Source organism: Acanthochromis polyacanthus, chromosome 24 (assembly GCF_021347895.1).
Source record: "Acanthochromis polyacanthus isolate Apoly-LR-REF ecotype Palm Island chromosome 24, KAUST_Apoly_ChrSc, whole genome shotgun sequence".
Taxonomy (NCBI): domain Eukaryota; kingdom Metazoa; phylum Chordata; class Actinopteri; family Pomacentridae; genus Acanthochromis; species Acanthochromis polyacanthus.
In genome coordinates, this window is record NC_067136.1 from 1,171,105 (window position 1) to 1,184,123 (window position 13,019).

Below are 13,019 nucleotides of genomic sequence, written 5' to 3' on the forward strand. Positions count from 1 at the left end.
GCCCTTCAGAACACAGTGAGCCCAAATGAGATGACGAGGAGTCCTGACAAAGAGGCAAAAAGTGATAAGATCCAGGCTCATGTTCACCTCCTGTACACCTTTTAGAAAAATGTTTTCTCAACTTTGATTGCACGTCATTTAAGAATGAGATAGAAAGTGATTAATCAAAAGATCTTTTCAAAGATGAAGATCCCTGCTTCAGCATGCCCACAATCACGTGACTATCGAGAACGAGACCTCGTTACATCACATTGCGTGTCGCGGTGCTTCGCGTGAACTTTCAAGGGGTTGGGCATTTCTTTTCTTTTATTGTCTGCAAGTCCGCTCAAAAATGACACCAACCAACCATGGTGTCATTGCTTAAGCTTCATGCAATTTTTTTTCTTCTTTGTGACTGTGACCATCACCTGTCCTCATGGCAAATTAACCTGTCATGTTTATTTCAAGCTGTTTCCTGCATTATGCCATTGAGGGCTGTGCACACCCAAGTGAAACATAAAACAAACACAGGACAGACAGAAAGGTGAGGCATAGACAGTGTTCTAAGAGAAAAGGTGCATTTTATTTGTTTGTGCTCTTTAATTCACACCTTAAAACCAGTTACAAATCTAAGACCCTTCACAAACACCAAATATGACAAAATCCCAACTGGATCAATCATGAAGATGTCAGGAGACCACAGGAAGGATAGATAAAGCAGAGTGAGATCCACAGACACTAACCCAGCAACCTCCACTGACTCAGCAACCGGAGGAACACACTCTGTTGAGTTTTGGTAGGTGCCGGTGTGGTGGGTCTGGCATGCATGAAAACCTCCACCAAAAGGAGGGAGCTGTCTGTAACCCGGGTGATAAAACTCTAGTTATAAATATAAAATAAATAAATCCTCCATTCTCGTTTTCCATAACTGTTCTGTCAAATACGTAATGACGTCATACGTCACGTGACGGTGCACGGCCAATCGGGTTGTTTTATACCTGGAAGGCACTCGCGGGCCGGGAGCTTTGAGAGGGGGACACATTGGGAATATTTGCTGCAAGGTACTGTGCTATTTTCGCCTTTATTTTGTATCATTAACTTCTAAAACTAAAGCAACACATCTTAAATCATAGGAGTCAACTACCGGAGCCGCCAGGCGTCGTGTGGAGTCGCGGGTGTTGTTTAAACAAGGAACTGGTGAGTGCGTTAGCATTAGCATTTTCCCCATTAATTTCCTATGGAGCTGAACTAGCCACGCCGCCATATTATTTTGAATGGGGCTGGTTAGCATTTATCTTTCATGCCCGGTTCTCAGAATATACTGGAATCACTGTGGTTTACTTATTGAAACGTGTGTTATCTATTTATGACTTTTAAATGTATATAGTGCCATTTTTAGGCTAGATTTTGATTTGTTTATTGGTGCTATGCATCTCTATGCACTTTAAACCCAGTCCACTTAGTCAGTGTGGCTGAGTATGCACTTTAGCTTTGGATGCTTGGTATTTTTGATACTTTGATTGTAATGAATATTTTAATATGACAAATATTATATTATTTATTCAATTGGGATGTAGATTTTGAATTTGAACTTTGACTATTTATATATTGTACAATATAGAAAATGACACTGTTATTTATAATATTTAGTACTGATACTTTTGAATATATTTTGATTTACTTGGTGCGCACTGGAAACTTGATTAGTCCTGTCCTTTATATAGGCCAGGTGATGGCGAGCTAGACCCAAAGAATTCTAGGCCCACACCGCCTAAAGAACCCTGGAGCTTGAACTGAAGTGAACTGAACTGGACCTCCTGCACCTCCTCCACCTGGTTGGGCTGGTAGGAACCTCCTTTAAGGCAGCCGTCCCTTCCTTTTCATTCTTTGCCTCGCAACTAATCGTTCAAACCTAACAAACTTGCAAATTCACCCCCCTTCCATGGACACCTACCTCTCCTTCTGGACACCCAACTCATGAACTATTGTTGCGTTAAATGCCATCTCGGCAAAGACTTTGAACTCATTGCGTTGTGTGAAGTCCTACGTGGACACTCGATATCGTACATCAGGTTGTAACTTGAAGGTGATGTTTATTGTGAATTTATTGTGTTTTTCCATATGAATGGCCATTCGATTTATTGTTAAATGGTTGTATGTCATTTTGTCTAAATATAATGTACTGGTACCACTTAATACTTAATCCTGTGTCCAGTCTCCTTTTCTCCACTCCTAGAGCCGAACTTAGGACCTTCTGAACTCTAGCTCAACTCAATCAATAATTTACTGCAAATTAGTACCAATACAGTGCTAATAGTAGCGGCATATAGGCTACATGTCTCCTCCAGCCCAAGGAGGTCCACACAACCCCCCCACAGGAGCCACCGAGCGGAGAGCCAGCCCAGGAGCCCGGAGTGACCCCCGCCGACACAGCCAGAGCCCCAAGGCCCATGCCATAGCAGACCCACACGGCGCCCCACAGCCCCACGACCACCCGTCCCCCCACCCTCCCCCACAACCCGACTCCCCCCGCCCCCCAGCACCCAGAAGTGTGTCATCTGAGGCCTGCTTCAGTTCAGAGGCTTCATCAGCATGAAAGCTGGAACAAAAAAGATTACTGAAGTATCATCGTAACAAAAACACCAACATGAACACAAGTCCATATTAAATCTGTTTGGTGTCGATTGTGAGGCAGCTTGTTGTTCTCCACAGTGATGAATTTTTTTAATGACAGCTGCAGGTTCCTCTGAGGATGAAGACCAGATGATGTTTGAAGCTGCTGCTGCTGCTGCTGAGCAGAGCATAGCTGCATCAGGTGAGTCTGTGTTTCCAGGCCGTCTGCCCCGGTTGACCCAGAGACCCCCGGTACCCCGACGACTCCTCCTGTGTCTCAGGACCAGCAGCCGGGGACCTCCAGGGACAACACTGCTGCCTCTGTGTGCGCTGCCTGCGGAAAGGCCACCTCTGTCCCTGGACACTTTGTCCACAGGGACAAGACATACTTCAGGTCCACCTCCGGCGGGCTCACCCAGGAGGACGGGATAAAAAAAAAAAACATCTCCAGGGCCACTCAGTGGAGGTGGAAGGCATGTGAGAAGGAGGTCAACAAACCAAAGGTTAAGAAGCCTCGTAAACAGAAGACCTGCAGCCGCTGCAACCAGCGGATGCTGCGTGAGACGGGACATAGCAACCACAATGAGTCCAAGCAGACATTCTGTCAGAGTACTGACCCGCTTGGGAGGACAGTGGAGCAATGGATGACGGAGATGAGGGATGGGGAGACAAAGGAAGACCTCTACCAGAGGAACTTACGAACATGGGCCAAAAAAGGAGGGACAGGAGGGCTGAAAAAAAGGGGGACTGTACCCCAGAGACCCACCATACCCCTCGTCCTCCTGCTCCTGCTCCTGCTCCTGCTCCTCCTCGTTCTTCACAGCCGGGGACCTCCAGGGACAAAACTGCTGCCTCGGTGTGCGCTGCCTGTGGAAAGGCCACCTCTGTCTCTGGGCACTTTGTCCACAGGGACAAAACTTACTGCAGGTCCACATCCGGCGGGCTCACCCTGGAGGACTGGATGAAGAGCAATGTCCCCAGGACCACCAGGTGGCGGTGGAAAGTCCAACAGGAGGCCAGCCACCTCGAGGTCCTGAAGCCTCGCAAGCAGAGGATCTGCAGCCGCTGCAACCAGCGGATGCTGAGGGCGATGGGCCACAGCATCCACAAAGAAACCAAAAAGACATTTTGCCAGGCAACCGACCCCTCTGGGAGGACAGTGGAGCAGTGGCTCACCGAGTTCCGGGGGGTGGCACAACCGAGGACCTCTACACTGAAAAAAAGTCTGTTGGATTTACATAAAAAATATGGACACCGGTTGCACATATTAAAGTCATGTTTACTCAAAATTATGTATTCATGTTCTACACATTACATTATTATATGTTGAACCAACATGACTTTTATTTATATTGATTTAAAGCTTTTTTAATGTTAAGTATATTTAATTATCACATGCTAAAGTAACATGATTTTCAGTATGTTTAATTGTTGCTAAATTAACCTAATTTTTTATGTTAAGTATATTTAATTGTCATATGCTAAAGTAACAATTTTTTAAATGTTAACTTAACGCTTTTCTTTAATGTTAATGATATTAAATTATCATCAGTTCTGCCAACATATCTTTTTTATGTGAAGTCGACCTAACTTCCACAAGCAAATCATACACTACCAAGTTATAAACTTTGGTATACTTTGATTATTCATTTTTTACATGTTAAAATTACTTTTTTAAGCCAATCTGTAATTTAAGAAATGTATGTGTACATCTGTCCATTTGATCCACCCGAATGTTTTACCTACAACATTTGCTTAAAATAAAAAAAGCATATGTGGCAATAAACAAACAAACATCACCACTTCATCGCAAAACTTGTATTTGGTGTAACAATTTTCCACAAGAAAACATCAGAAAAAGCACATTGTCTTTAAAATACTTTAAAGTGATAATCTCAAAGATTGCAGTGCTGGTTGATTTGGTAACACCTACCAGCAGTTATTTTTCTAAATGAATCATACAGCAGCTAAAGAAGGCTGTAGATGGAGAGGTGAGAAGTTTTGCATTCTATGTTCAAATTTGCCTATTGCTGGTTTCATACAATTTTTTTCCTGGGTATGACCCCATACCAGTTATTAATTGTGGGCCATAGGCTCAGTCACTATTGTGTTATCTCATTTGGTGATTCATAGTGAGTTAATTTTTTTTAACTGAACATCTTCAAAATTATCACATTAACACCTTAAGATATGTTATCAAGACAGTGCGTAACAAACAGCCGTGCTGGAACCTATAATGTAACACTCCAGGTCCTTAGAACATTTGTTTTTATGAAAAAAACCATGAAATTAACAGGTTACATCATCTTGTCACGTAGTGCAAATACCTCTTACGTACTTCCCACCATAGCACTGGAGAGCAAATGTCTCTTACCCTAAGTAGGAGATAGAACTGGTCAAATATTATCAAGCAAAGCAACAAAACTGGATCCACTCGCACTACAGCGTAGTAAACACAATCAACTGCAGATACAACCTGACAAGAACACAACTCATTTGTTCAAAAGATTTAAAAAAATAGAATTAAATGCAGCATAGAAAATGTTCTAATAAATGCTGAAAATTGCTCTAAAAAAATAATGGCTTGCTTCCAATCTTATGTATTCACAGTAAAGAAAATCACCCCCAAACCCTTCAAGGGCAGAAAATCTGTTTCAGTTCTCTTAAAAAAAATAACCAAAAAAAAAACAAAAAACCAACTCATATCTAAGAAGGAACTTGGATGCAAAGGTTAAGGTTATGGTGAGAAATGTGAAGTTGTAGAATAAAAAGGACAGGTTCTGAGGAGAGCAATTTATCAACAATAAGAGACAGTTCAAAGGTCAAGATAAAGCCAACAAGTACCAAGAGCAGGTAAACAAAAACTCTCAGATGACTGCTACCACACTGTTAGGACTGGAGTGTTTTCCCTAGTTTTCTGGAAGGCTTAGGTGCTGTGGTTGCATGGTTACATGCGTGGTGGGGGGGTTGGGGGTACTCTGTTACTCAAATACAACATTTTTAAATTGTTTAATAATTTTTCCGAAAAATAACGTTGGGAAGAAACATGTTTGAAAGTTGAACAGCATAACAAAAAAATCCAACCTGCAAAATGATTTCTGTCAGTTAATGTTTATGAATTTGATGCTGGTATGTAGTATGTCTTTTAAATAACGTATCATAATGTATGGGTGAAAATTAATCACTTTCCATTATTGCTTAATCTAATGATTTTTTGATTAACAGTATCACCTATAAAATGTCAGAACATAGATGTCTATTATAATTTCCCAGGTAACATTTAAGTTGTTTTATACGACCAACAGTCCAAAACTCAAAGATATTCAGGTAATCATCATATATGACAAAGGAAATCATCCTTCATTTGAAAAGCTGGAAATAGCCAACATTTGGTATTTTTACTTGTAAAAATGTCTGAAACAATTCTAATGATGTAACAATTGTTACAGCTCTACCACATTGTACTTTTCAATAGCAAATAATTAATTTTAATCTACTTGCCTATAAAATCTAAAACTGGTTATTCACACACCGACCCATTTTGATAATATTAAGATCACTACCATATTGCTGTCCGACGGGTTGGCTGACTTATGTAATTTCAATAAGAAGACATTTTAGAGCTTATACAAAAAATGAAAGATAAAATCTGGACATACTGAACCTCAGTAATCATACTCACCCCATACTCTCTCACAAGATTTTCTGGGTCCTCACTGAGATAGATGCAGAGTGCCTTGATGATGCATTCGCGTCCCAAATCAACATCACCATCCTAGTCAAGAGGTTTAAGCAAAACAAGTTGTTTTGATAGAGCCCCTTTTCCTTCTATCAAATACATCAACAAAGCAGTATCCCCTCCAGAAGTATACTCACTTCAGCCATGGGTGCCATGATGCTCTTTAAGCGTCTGCCTATTTGTCCTCCTCTGTTTTTAAACAGCTTGGTCAGTTTCACGGAGTGCACATCTAACTGCGAGAGAAATCTGGACTGCAGGGGCATTGTCATGATGCGCTTGAATTCAGCATTTATCTGACAACGAGAATGATTACAGACATCAACATGCTATATGGCAGCAATTTCAAAAGGCATTCATTAAAGGGGAAAAAATAATCAAACTACCATGACCAACAGCGATCTTAAGTTAAATTAGAAGATTTGTACAGTAGCAGAGTAATTCCACAAGTGCCTTGTCATTATTTTATTACTTTATTTTCTAGTGGTCTTATGTCATGATTATAGTTAAAATATCATTTATCCTCTCAAAATGTTTTACAGAAGCAACTTGCTGCTTCTCAGTCAATGTACATCAATTTAAAATCCTATGTCAACAGTACCAGTAGATAACTATATGCATGTGACAAGTTTTAAAGAATGTCCTCTTTAAGGCAAAAACCTTTAAGGGAAAATTACCAAATTGAACTTGGATTATGATTTGGGATGGGCATCATTAGGATTTCATTAATACCACTGCTCTTATCAGTTGTTTTTCATTACTAAAGAAGTGTTTAAAAAAGAAATCAATTACTACCCTGTTATATATATAGAGAGAGAGAGACAGAGAGAGTTTGGCAGGGGTGTTGCTAAGCAGCCAGCAGTTAAATTTGCAAGAATATGCCAAATTAAGGTACATGGCTCAACAATTTGGATTCATAAAGATAACTTTAATTTTAGCTTGTTAATGTGTGTCTGAGTGTGTAAATTCATAAATCACATACCTCGCCTCCTTCAAAGAGTGCTGGCCATCTTTCCTGGAAATCTTTTATCACTGGTGTGTCACGAACCACTTCATGTCTCCTACATGCAAATGTCTTTGCCATTTTCATCCTCACCACCTCCTTGTTGTTCTTCTTAACATCTGAAAGAAGCTCCACTCTCACACACTCAAGGCTCTTCTCAGATTCTCTAGTAGGATACGGAGGGCAGTAGTTCACTTCGGACCTTCTCGGTTTTTAATGCCGAAAGCAGCGCTCGATTTGCCCTCTGGTTTGTGCTTGAGAGAGTTTATTGTAACCTCAGGACACCCAAGCTTTCTCAGCTGAGTGCGGTAGATTGCCAGTTTATTCTTCAAGCTACATTTCCATCCAGCATATCCACTAAGGGAGCCTCTCTCAGTCAGACAAGGGTGCTTTGAAATGAGGGCCTCTCCAACTGTGTTGAAGTCTTTGTCAGTAACATAAACTTTGTACTTAACTATTTCTTGCACTAAGCCTTCAAGAATGTTTGACTTCAGTTTAGGATCTGGAATAAGCAAAGTACCCTTTTCCCTGTAAGCTGCATTTCCCTGCTCAAGTTTCAACTCGGCATCATAACAAAACTGAGGAACATGACAGATGCGGGGCCAAAATGACCGTGAGCTGGATGATCCTGACTCTGGTGAAGAGAGTACAAGGGGCGTTCAATAAGTAATGCCCCTGACCCACTTCCAGTTGTCTGATCTAGTTGGAATTTTGCAAGTGCAATGATTTATATCTCTATGGGTTATGCAGCAAATTACAGCTGTGAACTAATTGTGGTTTCTGATTTATACATCTTTGAACTGAGTCAGGTGTGAAATTGAGCCTGTCGAGTTTCGTGCAGTTGTCCGGTTTTTGTATTTGAAAGGACGCACACCACAGAAGACTTTTTATGAAATGAAAGAAACTTATGGTGATGATGCCCCATCATATGACCTTGTAAAACGCTGGCATCGTGAATCCAAGCATGGCTGGAACTCTGTAGAAACAGCTCCCAGACCTGGTCGCCCCCCTGGGCCCAGGAGTTCTGGTTTAGCTTTATAGCCTCAGCCACTTCCTGCTTCAGTACATCAACTGGAACTGTGGATACATTAGATACATCTCGGCTAGATGTAGCATAGGACAGCGAGTTTATGTGGAACGCAATCATCATTTGGTGTTTTGAAGCCAAAGTCAGAGGTACATTCTTGAAGCATCTTGTGTGTTTCACAATGTTCTTAAAGAAACTATGTTTTGCTTCAAATCGCATTGTCCAAACTGCGACTAGAGGGCCAAAACACCTTATCATCTGCGGGTAGTGCTCAAGATAGTGGTGTTTGGGTAACAGTCTGACACCAGAGAATAGCTCTTGGTACCTATGTCTGTGCTCAACAATTTTGCTTTCGAGGTATGAGATGGATTCATCTGTATGCACGGGAGCAACAACTAACTCCACAATATCTTTTAACAACATCAACACAAGCCATGCTGGCTCATTTTGTGGCACAAGAGGTCCTATCACAAATGGGAGTAACCTCAGTAGGCTCCAATTTTCATGAGCGCTGCTGCCAACAGTTTTCCGACCCAAGAAACTCTGTGGTACAATATGTGGCTTGTTTGTTTTGTCTGATCATTTATAGGGGAAAGTCAGTATAGCTTTGTTGAGGTCATCCAATGTAAATAACTTCTTTGATATCATTGATGACAAGCAATAAGCCAGCTCGACAGGCACTATACCCTCAAAAATGTCATGAGCAACGTCTGGGGGAAAACCGGAGACAACATGAAAATGAGACAGAGTTCTGGTAAAAAAAAAAACACTTTCTCTTAACTCCAAAGCAATGTGTGTTGTTCTCACAAGCTGATTTTACATGATCTGCATGGCCCTCTTTAGTTCTAAGGTTGAAAGCACCAGATGCAACACAGTAACTCTGGATGTCACAACTCTTTCCTGTGCAAAAGCGGCAGAAGAAATCACCAGAAAAACTTTCTATGAAGCCAGCAATACCGTGTGCTCCCAAGTTATCAGCCACAATACTCTGCACTGTCCTTTTAAGAGACGTCCCTAATAAAGGCACATACACACCATGGTCCTCAAGAGTTTTAACATCTTGAAGAAGGGTTCAACAACACAGAATTTTTCCTTATAATATTGTTTGCGTTGATATGAAGTGCTAAGAGGGCCACCTTTTTCAATTGCTTTTGGAACAGGGTTCGAGGAGTACACTGCTTTGGTGATTTCTTTAACTACAGAGTCATCAACTTGTAGGTTGTAATGCTGAAGTATATTAGTTACAACACTTCTAGATAGTGGGACTGATGCAGAGTTTATCAAGTAGTGAAGTTCTTGTAAAAATTCATCAATGGCTGTACCTGGCACATGGACTAAACATTCCAACTTCAGCAAGGCTGCTGCAAGCTGCTGTTCAATTACACTTGGAAGTGCCTTATATTGATCTAGAGATGTATCAGAAGATTCTTCTTCCACACACTCTTCATCCTGTCTATCAGCAAACAAATCATCTAATAATGGAGATGAAGATGCTACTGCAGTTGTTTTTACAATACCTGGTAAGAAATCAGTTAATGTGTGAGGTGTGTGTCGGCGACTTTTATGTGATTTAAAGGTCCCATAAACAGTGGTTTGAAAACTACAGCCAACAAACACGCAACTGACGTTTTCATTTCTCTTCAGATGTGTGTTTATATGAACAAAAAACTCCCTTTCATTAGCTAAATTTTTGCATGGACATAAGTGACAGCTGAACACAGACAACTCTTTTTGTGTCTGATTATATTGTGTGGAATGCACTCTACTCTGATGTACCATTAAAGCATTCCATGTCTTAAATGTACATGGACATTCAGAATACGTACATGGATAGCGGATGGTGCGTCCAAAATGTGGGTGTTTGAGCCTGTAGTGGTTAAGTAGTTCAGACCTACTTGGAACAGCTACTGAACACCCTGTACACTGCCACATTCACTGGAGAAAGAGAAACAAATGGAAGGTCTGCTCACTCACATACATTCAACAGAAATAGGGCTATTTTAACAACAAATGAACATCAGAACCTAAAAAAGTAAAGAAATTCATTACTTCTTGTTTAAACAAATCAACTGCCAACAAAAGCATTTAAATAAAAATACTCACCACGACTACAGAGCCTTTCGAAAAGCACTCAGAGCAAAGCAGAGGTCACATGTTGGCCTAGGCTGGAGCATACCTACACAGGGAAAAATTAAATGTGATTAAACGTGATTAACCCCCTCCAAGAGTCAATGCAACCTACAATTTAGTTAAGAGTTAATTAAAAGCGTTTGAATAGTGTCCTTTGCCTGAGTAAAATTAAAACCTTGAGTTTTATTTTTAATTTTATTATTCCAACTAGTTGGTAAAGGCTTCAGAGAAAGAAACTTCTATTCTGCTCATGTAAATCTCTGACAGCACATATACTGTAAGTGTTAGCTCAACCACCTAAGATTATGTTCAAAATGAAATACACTTATTTAAAGCATTTGAGTAATAATACTCAGCACTACTACAGAGTCTCTGAAAAAGCACTCTGCACTGAAAAAACAGACTGGTGTGATTTACTTGATAAAATCATTGTAACAATTTGCACTTTTCTCAAGTAAATTTTACTGCTGCTTTATTAAGTTCAGTTTACTTTCCGCCATCAAGTAAATTTTACTTACCACTGAACTTAATGTTTTCTAAACTATCAAGTAGATGTTATTTTGTTGTAGTTAGTTAATGTCAAATCTAATTAAAGAAATTAAGTAAAATCAATCGTTTCATTTCCAGCAGCACAACTTTAAGCTACACGAAAATATTCTGTAAACCCAAAATAGCTGTAACATTTACTGTCATGAAACAAATAGGTAGATCTTTTTAATCATTTCTACACAAAACAGGTTGTATTAAGTTGCAGCTAATGTATTTTTTCTTCTATTTTAATAGACAATACCAGATTGCGTACATTTATCAGAAATCACAACAAAGTTCAAATTCACATTTATTTTTTTGTAGAATCAATTCTTCAATAACTGTCAACAATCAAAAGTTAAATTGTGTTACTGAGTGAACAAGAGAGTGACAGTGTGTAAAAGTTGTAGTATGTGTGTGTGATTGTAACAGAGAGTGAGCAGTATAAGAACTACAGCTTCATCAAAGTGCTTTTCAAATTATGTGCAACTGCAACATTCAAACCAAACCTCAAGGATTTGTGTTTCAGAAGCATGACAATCACAACAGTTCAAATGATTTACAAAAAAATGTGTCTGTGCGTGTTACTGACTGAATATGTGAGAAACAGAGTGTCTGAAAGTGTGTATGAGAGAGTGTGTGCAACAGCGAGTGAGAGGGATAAGAACAGCTTTTGGGTTGTAGAATCATGACAATCACTGTCAGCAACAGTTCAAATTATTAACAAAAAACATTTGTGTGTGTGTGTGTGTGCACTTTTGTGTGTGTGCTTGAGTGAATATGTGAAAGACAGAGTGTGTGAGAGTGAGTGTGTGCAACAGCAAATGAGCAGGATAGGAACAACATTCTGCAACATTCAAAGACAAAAAAAAACAACCACAATCTTTGGAGCAGACACATCTCAACATGTCGGTGTGTGCTCAGTGAACATGTGCGTGGCATGGCTTCTTCATTCAAGATCATTTAAGCTTCAATGCCTGAATTTTTGGGGACCGCTTGAGTCCATCCAGATCCAAGAAGAGTTTTTGAAACACTTCAAAAGTGTAGCAAAGTCGTGGGGGATATGCCAGGTTGAGGGCATAGATAAGTCCCATCAGCAGTGCACGAGCTTTTGCGGTATTGCAGCAGGTAGGCAATACTTCCCTACCTTCAAGGATAATCGATGCATCCACTCCACCTTCAGCTCCATGTACAACCAATATCTTCAAGATGTGCTGACTGACATCACTGGTTCTGCCCTCCTGCATGAAAAGAACAAAAATTCTATTAAAAACACATAAAACTATCCATCCATCCATCCATTCTCCATTCACCGCTTTATCCTCACTAGGGGTGAGGAGTCTATCCCAGCTGACTCGGGTGAAGGCAGGGGACACCCTGGACAGGTCACCAGTCTGTCACAGGGCTACATATACAGACACACAATCACACTCACACCTACAGACAATTTAGAGTAACCAATTAACCTCAGCATGTTTTTGGACTGTGGGAGGAAGCCGGAGTACCCGGAGAAAACCCACGCATGCACAGGGAGAACATGCAAACTCCATGCAGAAAGATCCCAGGACCAGGCACATAAAACTACACATTTTGAATTGCTTATTTAATTATCCTGCAGCACTATCCTGTATGTGCCCTAAATACAAAAATGATGAACCATTGCTTAGATCAGTGGTTCCAAATTATAAGAAAATATGTGAGCTCTTGTTTATGCCGAGTCCAGAGATCACAAAAAAAAATGACTCCTAGTTTCTCTCCTGATAATCCAGACTGAAGACTTAAATGTATTTCCTTTGTCTGCCCTTCTGTCTACAAAAATTTGCACTTTAAATATGCATGTTAAAACTTTGTGGCGTACAAGAAACCTGTCATACAACTGGGAGTGTGAACCCAAGCAGCAGACGTAGACAGGAGGGTGAAGTAAAATATGATTTAATTAAAGAAAACCAGAAGATTAACTGAACAGAAACACTGAGTGAGGGAAGCCGGAGGGAAACAATGGA

The 13,019-nt window shown here is 40.3% G+C and overlaps 1 protein-coding gene and 1 long non-coding RNA gene across 3 annotated transcripts; one reads left to right on the forward strand and one right to left on the reverse strand.

The window, feature by feature from the left end:
• Positions 1–717: 717 nt before the first annotated feature.
• LOC127532632 (uncharacterized) lies at positions 718–2,182 on the forward strand. Its single transcript, XR_007940156.1, has 3 exons — positions 718–1,040; positions 1,113–1,176; positions 1,704–2,182. It is a non-coding gene; the product is annotated as an uncharacterized LOC127532632 (long non-coding RNA).
• Positions 2,183–3,794: 1,612 nt separating this feature from the next.
• Positions 3,795–12,257, reverse strand: LOC127532612 (uncharacterized). Of its 2 annotated transcripts, XM_051944583.1 has the most exons (5): positions 12,164–12,257; positions 10,462–10,534; positions 7,311–10,293; positions 6,469–6,624; positions 3,795–6,367 (listed from the first exon to the last, which is right to left on the reverse strand). In XM_051944583.1, exon 3 carries the CDS (start codon positions 10,288–10,290, stop codon positions 9,373–9,375), a length of 918 nt encoding a protein of 305 aa, XP_051800543.1. In that variant the 5' UTR covers positions 10,291–10,293; positions 10,462–10,534; positions 12,164–12,257; the 3' UTR covers positions 3,795–6,367; positions 6,469–6,624; positions 7,311–9,372. The 2 variants fall into 2 exon arrangements, with proteins under 2 accessions (XP_051800543.1, XP_051800542.1); XM_051944582.1 differs by having other exon boundaries at positions 6,469–10,293.
• Positions 12,258–13,019: the final 762 nt, after the last annotated feature.